Here is a 7,636-nt window from a genome sequence, read left to right on the forward strand (position 1 = left end):
TGGGTCCCTCCCCTGCTCCAGGGCCCGAGAGCAAGAGCACGGCGGACCCCTCCCCACCAAGCCCCCCGGCCCCTCCGCAGCGCCCCCAACCATGGCGGCCGGGCTTTGGCCCCCTCTTCTCTCCGCCTCCCCCGGCCGCAGAGGGAGGGGCCATGCGAGGTCTGGGACCCTCGCATGCTGGGGTCCCCAGGTCCCTTGCCTAAGGGAATAGATGGACTCTTGTGGGGGCGAGGTTATGCTGCAGACAGAGGAGGAGGAGGAGGAGGAGGAGGAAGAGGTGGAGGAGGAGGAGGGTCCCTACAGACCTGGAAGAGGAGAAATAGTGAAAAGTAAGAGATTGTGATGGAAAGGGAAAGGGAAGGCCTGAGGAACAGCCAGGGAGGCATCTAGACAGACACAGGGAGTCAGGGAGACACAAGGGGACGCAGACTGAACCTGAAAGACAGAAAGAGACACACACAAAGGCAGGAAACATCTGGCCATGGCTGCTAGACTTTGCACACAGTAGGTACTCAATCATTTCGTCCTAAGACATGGGAGATGAAGACAAAGATTGGGTACAAGGATAGACCTTGTTGGGGTGTGGGGGGGTATGGGGGAAGGCCTGTCTCTGTCCTTGGGGTCTGCCTCCCCCATCTGCCTAGCCCAGCCCCAGAGCTACACTCCTCCTTTCCCCTACCCCATCTTTTTCTCTGGCTACCATTCAGTCCTTCTAATTTATGAATTTATGATTCGGTTCTCTCTCTCGAATGCCCCCAAGAGGACCCCCACCTGGCCTGAGTCTTTTAAAAAGGAGGGGACGGCTGAGGATGAGCCAAACCTGGAAAGCCAGAACCAGGAATTTGGTTAGGCTGAGAGGTGAGAGAGGGAGGAGGGGAAGGAGACCTAAAACAGGCTTCAGCCTACTCACTCCTCTCAAAGGCCTTTCTGCAACCCTTCAGGAACAGCCTACTTCTCAGCATCCTCATCACCCAAAAGCCTTCCACACCTTCCTCTCCATCTCCCACTTGGTGTGGTTCCTCTCCAAGTCCATTGGTCCAAAATGCCCTCCAGTCATGATAGCCTCACGGGGTTTGGAGCTGGAAGGGACTTCATTAATTATAGGAACATGTCTGTGAGTCCAAGGGGAGCTCAAGGGTCACCCCTTTCATTAACTGAGGTAGAAACTCAGGGGCAAAACGGGGAAGTGATTAGACAGACACTGCCCCCCTCCCATAGTGGCCTTGTCTGATCTGTCAGTCTTTGCCCTGTGAGACAGCTAGATGGCTCAGTGGATAGAGTACCTGGTCTGGAGTCAGGAATACTCATTTTCTAGAGTTCAATCTAGCCTCAGACACTCATTAGCTATTTGACCCTAGTAAGTCACTTAACAGTGTTTGCCTCAGTTTCCTCATCTGTAAATTGAGCTGCAGAAAGAAATGGCAAACCACTCCAGTATCTTTACCAAGAAAACTGCAAAAGGAGTCATGAAGAGTTAGACACAACTGAAAAATGTCTCAACAACGGTTTGTGTTTATCCTGGCCATTCCTAATTGAACGGTGGTCTTTTCAATGCCTTCTCCAACTGGTCCTTCTAGAATTCTCAGGCCACATCCCATTCTGGACAAAAGCCTCGGAGATTTCCACCCTGGTTGGTTATTCTACAATCTAGCTGCCCCTGCCCAGTTCAGATCCCCTTTCTACTACACCTACCTCTAGATGAATCTTTTGTATTAAAGGGGACAAGTTATTCTGCCAAAGCCTCCCTGGGGGCAAAGAAATAAAAGTGGTACAAAATGCTTGCTCCGTCTCCCCCATCAAATCCACTAAGAAGAATCAGATTTGTCTTCTTTGGGCAGGGCAGGGACATCATGGATGTCTTTCTCTAAGAGCCCCAGTCTCTTCCATTTCTGGCATTCAGGGGTCCCTCACTTCTCTCGTTCCCCACCACAACAAATCAGAGAGAACAGAGGGGATCAAGGAATGTTAAACTGTGAGATTGTGATGATCTATTCCAACCTGCCCATTTTAGAGAGAAGGAAGCCAAGTCTCAATAAGTGAAGACTAGGGAGACCATCCAAGCAATATGGTAAAATGGGGACAGGTTGGGTTTCATCTGAATTTGATGGAAGGATGACTGAGTCTATCTCTGTGCTACCCAGACCATAAGACTGCTTTACTCTGTGAGAGAGCCCATCTCCCAGTTTCTCTTTTGCTTATTGCTGTAGGCTTGGTGGGGGTGACATGGAAGAGGAAAAGGGAGGGGATCCTTCCAAAAGGGGACCAGGGAAGACCATGATGGAAACTCCTGTCCCTCTGCTGTGGAGCCTCTGAATCAAGGGTGGAGGGGTGGCTGGGTCCCAAGGTCACCATGTCATTGTTACCACGGCAACAGCTACCACTTCCCTTCAAGTAACCTGAGAATGAAAGAGGAAGAGGAGGAGGAGGGGCTTTCCTGGCCTTGGTGCCTAGGAATCAGAGAAAGGAAACACAGGATTCCTTGGGTTCTCTCTTCCTCAAAGGGTGGCTTTCTAGGCCCCTTTCTCCTGGGGTCCACTTGGACCCCAGATCCTCCTCTCAAACAGGCATGTTGGGTAATCTTCCAAGATCAGGTCCTTCCCCTCCCTCTAATTCCCCATCCCTGAAGCAATTACATTGTTTGGTGTCTTCACTGCTCTAATCCCCATCGTGCTGCCACCGAGTCCTCCTTTGTATACTAATTCTCAAATTGACAAACCTTGCTGTCTAGTATGTGGGTGCTTCTTCTCTGTGCCCCCTTCCTAAGAAGTTTTGGGAATAACAGAGGTCACGGGAATCCTGTATTCCGAGAGAGGGAGGAAGGAGCCCGAGGTATGTGAGGTAGGGATGAGGGTCACCTTTGGAGGGAAATGGGGAGAGCCTTGCTTGACCCCAATGATCAAGAATTTGGGGGTTCTGCTTCTGGTGACTGGGGACAGGTAAGTCAAGTTGTCCCCCCTCCTAACCCTAACAGAAACATAGAAAATTAGTTTGGGAGCTTCTTTGTTGCTCCCTGAGCCCTGGGATGGAGTCCCTTCATCTGGAGGTGGGAGACACAGTTCTCTGGCCTGGAGACCTGGGGAATGGTAGCTGGTTGCCATGGAAACATGGCCTCAGCCTGAGCGGAAGAAACATCTGCTCTGGACCAGGGAACACCTAGCTCTCCAAGGGGGGTGGGGCACACAGTATAGTGGAGAGGGGAGGAGGGAACTTTGACCCCAACATGAAGAACGGAGGTGGCTAGACCTCAGGAAGGACTTCCATGCGCTTCTGCTCCCTCTCTCAAACTGCCGCTTTTGAGTCTCTCGGGATAAATCTCTCCCCAAGCTTTTCCTCGCAGCATCCCTTCCCATACTGACCCCTGACTTGAAGGGAAAGAGAAGGTTTAAAATGCCCGGCCAGTTCTTCCAAGGCGACAGGACAGACATCGGGTTCCTCCAGACCTTCTCTGTGGAGCCCAGGCGTCCTGCCTCCCAGCTCCCCTTGGCAGGATAGATGCTTCGTGTCTCCAGCCCTTTTTCTGTTTTAGGGACCCAGGTGTACTAGCTGTCAGCCAGCTCCCAGTCAGGGAACCTGGAGTCCTTTCTCCTAGCCTCTCCAAAGGGGGACCCGGATGGCCAGCACACCGCCTCCCGCTTCTGTGATGACTGACTGCCCTCTGCTGACCGAAGGGAGCCCTGCAGAGGCTGCGTAGGTGGAGTCATGATAAGCAATGGGGCAGGCCAGGTTTCACTAGTTTATTTTGTCTGAGGCTATTTAATTTCCCAGGACCCAGGTGTCCTGCGTCCCGATCCTTGGACTTCTGGGTCCTCCCACCTCCACATACTCCTCAGCTAGCGGAAGAAGGCCAGTTTCTCCTGAAGCCAAGCCTCTGTCAAGTCATCTGTGGTGCGGATCTCAAACACCTAATGAGAGACCAAGAGAATGGATTGGGGAGCTGGTACTCTCTGGGGACTCCCCACTGCCAGACAAGAGACAGGGGGACAGGCTGTCTGTCTTCAAGGATCTGAAGTGCCCTCATGTGGAAATGGATTCAGCCTTGTTCTCTGACCCAGAGAGTAGACCGTTACAAAGGCCAAAGGGCAAATTTTCCAACCTCTAAAGCTGCCCAGAGAAGCAGTAGTGAGTTGTCTGCCTTGTACGAGTCTTCAGGCCAGGCTGGATGACCATTTGGGTATGCTGGAAGGGGAATTCTTCTCTATGGGGTTGGCCTCTGAGGTCCCTTTACTGCTTGCTCTGAGGATCTGTGATTCCAGGGTTCCCCAAAGCCCTTCAAACCTCGCCCTCTTCAGAACTCTTCAGGACTCAGAGGGCCAAACCCTGGGCTCCTGTAGTCCCTGTCCCCGGCCTCCCCCTTCAGGAATCCAAAGCTCCAAACCTTAGTGAACTCAGCAGTCTGCACAAGTCGGTTTTTACTTCCTGCATACATCATCTGCTGTTCGGGCTTGCAGCCTAGTTGGGGGGGGGGGGAGGTAGGGTGGGAATTGTGGGGTTAATGGAGAGAAGGAATGCCACTGGGTAAGAGTATTACTGGGGAGGGGTCTCTGGGACAGGCTCGAAGGATCAGGACCTGATTTGGCCATGAATTAGGGAGAGGGATTGGTGAGTAGGTAGGTCCTGCTTGGGGGCCCTGAGTGTTCCTCCAAAATAGACAAGGGAATCAGGCAAGGAGGATCTTACCCACAGGGCTAGAAAAGATGAAGCAGAGTGGGTAGGAGATCCGTCCATCTTCATGGAGCCATTTGTAGCTGTAAACTATGAACCTTGGGAGTAAGGAAAATAAAGGGCTTAAAACAGAGTTCTGAAGGTGAGACTGAACTCTCAGCACCTCAGTCTTTTTTTTTTTTTTTTTTAAACCTTTACCTTCTGTCTAAGAATCAATACTGTGTAATGGTTCCAAGGCAGAAGAGCAATAAGGGCTGGACAATGGGGGTTAAATGACTTGTCCAGGGTCACCTAGCAAGGAAGTGTCTGAGGTCAGATTTGAACCCAAGACCTCCCATCGGTAGGCCTGGCTCTCAATCTACTGAGCCACCCAGCTGCCCCTCATCTCAGTCTTCTTGTTCCTTCCCTAGGCAGGCTGTATCCTCCCCTCAAGACTGGTTTCTTTTGGGGGGGGAGGGCAGCAGTTGCTATCTCCTGGGGGATACCTGGGCTGTCTCTCAGGCAGCTCATTCCTCAGTTCCTCAGGAGAAATATTCTATGAATATCAAGAGAGATGGAAGTAAATTGGTTAGAAGAGTGACTCTCCTTCAATCGCCTTAGTCTCAGGCTGCAGACCTTGACCCAGGTCTTTCCCCATGACCCCCTCCACCCTGTCACCTGAAATTCTTCCTCCATCACCACCAGTTGCCGGCCTGTGTCCACTTTCACTGGGGGAATCCCAGAGGGAAAGATAGAGAAACAATTAGACTTCCTTTGACCCCAGGATCTCCAAACCCCTTAGAGGCTCCTGCCTTCAATTCTGTGGAGGACAAGCAACCCCTGAGATCCCCCTTTCTTCTAATAGGGAGGCTGGGAGATCTGGCATCAGAATCCCTCAGTGGCATAGGAACCACTCACTGATGATAGCTGCATTGGTTGTGTCTTTCCGGAAGCGGAACTTTCGCAGTTTCTCCTTCAGCTCTGGGTCCACCTCACAGACCACCAAAGAATCCGCCTGCATCCAGAATGAATGACAGTGGAGGGAGCTGGGGGGTGGGGGGGCAGATGAGAGGAGGGGAGGGAGGTGGCTGGTAACCAGTTCTACTTCCCATTTTATCAATCCCTGCTTGTCATCCCAGTGCCTGGAGGGGAACCCTGTAGGCTTTTGTCAGGGGGCTGTTTTCTCTAGCTATTAGATGAGGAGAATATGGTAACCCTGGGGAGGAACCCAGGAATTTGACCCTTTGAGGTCTCCAGGATCCCAAACAGAATTCAGAAACCCAGAAGAAGGGGAGAGGCAAGAGATAGAGCCCCAAACCTTCGGGAGCCCTTCTTCCTGTTCCCGGACCCCAGAGGTAGGAATAGGGCAAGTTAGGGGCCTCGAGAACCTTGATCTCTGTCCTTCTTAGTACCCCTATTTCTCATACTTTACTTTTATTGCCCCCACCACCTCTCTTCAGTGTCCTTTATCAGCTTCTGGCTTCTGTAGCCCCACTCTATAAATCCATGATGCCTTTCCTTCCTCTCTCCTTCCTGTGTCTGTCTCCCTCCCTTGGCTCCCCTTCATCCTTTTACTTCTCATTTATTCCTATTTTTCCAATCCCTCAGTCCTAGAGCATCCAGAACATATTCTCTTTTGCCTCTCTCCCTTCTGTCTTTCTCTCCCCACTTCTTCCTCTGCCTCCCTAGTCTGTCCTTACCCTTTCTTTTCCCCCATCTTTACTTTCCTTTCTGTTTCTCCAGTCCCTGCCTTGAGTCCCATACAGAACTCTAACGCTCTCTCCTGCCTCCCCTCCACAAACCCCGTCTGCCTGTCTGACCTCCTTGACCATTTTTGGCCTTTTCTATTTCTCCCCAACCCATGGCTCTGCCCCAATTTCTGTCCTCCAAATCTTCCAGCCCTGTCCTTCCCCCACCTCTGCCCCTTGTCCTCACACCTTACCCTCCCATCTAGTTTCCCCCACCCAAACTGCCCCAAATACTCTGACCATGGTTTCCAAGGATGTCTCCCTTAGGTTGTCCTGTCTTGTCTTCTGGGGAGGGAAGAAGGTCTGCTCAGATACCACATCCTGTTTATATCAATCCTGGGGTAACTGTTGCCTGTGCCCCTCCTCTTTCCTTAAGACCAGTCATACTTCCTCTTCCCCTACTTTCTCGCCACCACCAAACTCATGCCCTTCAGGACTCATCTTCTGGTCCCCAATGCCCAGCTCATTTTGACCTCCTCCAGGAAGTCCTCCCAGATCCACTGACTCTTCCAGTCTCTAAATCAAAGTGTTCTTAACCTGGGGATAGTCAGAGAGTCTAAGAACTTGAATGGGGGGAAAAATCACATTTTTATTTCAATATAATTGCTTTTCTTTTTGTGTTTTAAAAACATGATTTTGAGCAGGGGTCCATTGGCTTCACCAGACTAATTGCTCCAGGGTTCCTAGACATGCAAAAAATGTTAAGAACCCCTGTTCTAGATCATCTCCAGAAACAATTCTAGGATTAATAAGGTACCTTGAACTTCAGCTTCATCAGTCTATATACAAGGAAACAAGGCTTTAGAAACTTAATGAGGGTCCTACAATAAGTCAGAGGCAGAGCTTTAATTAGGACCCAGACCCCCCCCCCAGATTTCCTAATACATTAGTAACACCTGTTATCCACTCAGCTTACATATCTCCCTCAACCTGCCTCTTATTCTTCTTAATACACATTTTAATTCTGCTTTCTTTTCCCCAATATTGACTAAGAGTTGCTTCTAAGGTAGGTGCAGGGTAGGGATGGGTAGGGAAAAGGGCAGCTTTGTAGAGAGATGATTGAAGAAGACATAGATATAGGATAAGAGGCATTTAGAGGGCTGCAATGAGATTTAGGGGAAAGGAGACTAGGGGGAAAAGGATATGGGGCACAGGTGACATGGGGTCAAGAACAAGTTTGGAGGGAATATTCGAAGATGGGCAATGAGGCAAAGGTTTCTGGAAGGAGTATTTAAAGGGAAGACTTG

At 50.7% G+C, this 7,636-nt stretch overlaps 1 protein-coding gene across 4 annotated transcripts; it reads right to left on the bottom strand.

Moving 5' to 3' along the window:
• Positions 1-3,724: 3,724 nt before the first annotated feature.
• Positions 3,725-6,664, bottom strand: GMFG (glia maturation factor gamma). 4 transcript variants are annotated; one of them, XM_044683402.1, is made up of 7 exons: positions 6,630-6,664; positions 5,560-5,656; positions 5,320-5,369; positions 5,148-5,197; positions 4,678-4,760; positions 4,376-4,449; positions 3,725-3,902 (listed from the first exon to the last, which is right to left on the bottom strand). In XM_044683402.1, the coding sequence occupies exons 1-7, from the start codon at positions 6,630-6,632 to the stop codon at positions 3,831-3,833; spliced, it is 429 nt and encodes a 142-aa protein (XP_044539337.1). In that variant the 5' UTR covers positions 6,633-6,664; the 3' UTR covers positions 3,725-3,830. The 4 variants fall into 4 exon arrangements, with proteins under 4 accessions (XP_044539337.1, XP_044539336.1, XP_044539338.1 ...); XM_044683401.1 differs by having other exon boundaries at positions 5,560-5,687; positions 6,630-6,662; XM_044683403.1 differs by lacking the exon at positions 6,630-6,664 and having other exon boundaries at positions 5,320-5,381; positions 5,560-6,587.
• Between the last annotated feature and the right edge of the window lie 972 nt (positions 6,665-7,636).

Source organism: Gracilinanus agilis, unplaced genomic scaffold, assembly GCF_016433145.1.
Source record: "Gracilinanus agilis isolate LMUSP501 unplaced genomic scaffold, AgileGrace unplaced_scaffold20445, whole genome shotgun sequence".
Lineage (NCBI taxonomy): Eukaryota > Metazoa > Chordata > Mammalia > Didelphimorphia > Didelphidae > Gracilinanus > Gracilinanus agilis.

Coding starts and splice junctions, on each gene's coding strand:
- GMFG (XM_044683403.1), bottom strand. CDS start 5,662: ATGCAGGCGGATTCTTTGGTGGTCTGTGAGGTGGACCCAGAGCTGAAG. Junction 4,761..5,147: donor CTGCCTGAGAGACAGCCCAG/GTATCCCCCAGG, acceptor CTTACTCCCAAG/GTTCATAGTTTACAGCTACA. Junction 4,450..4,677: donor CATCTTTTCTAGCCCTGTGG/GTAAGATCCTCC, acceptor CCCCCCAACTAG/GCTGCAAGCCCGAACAGCAG.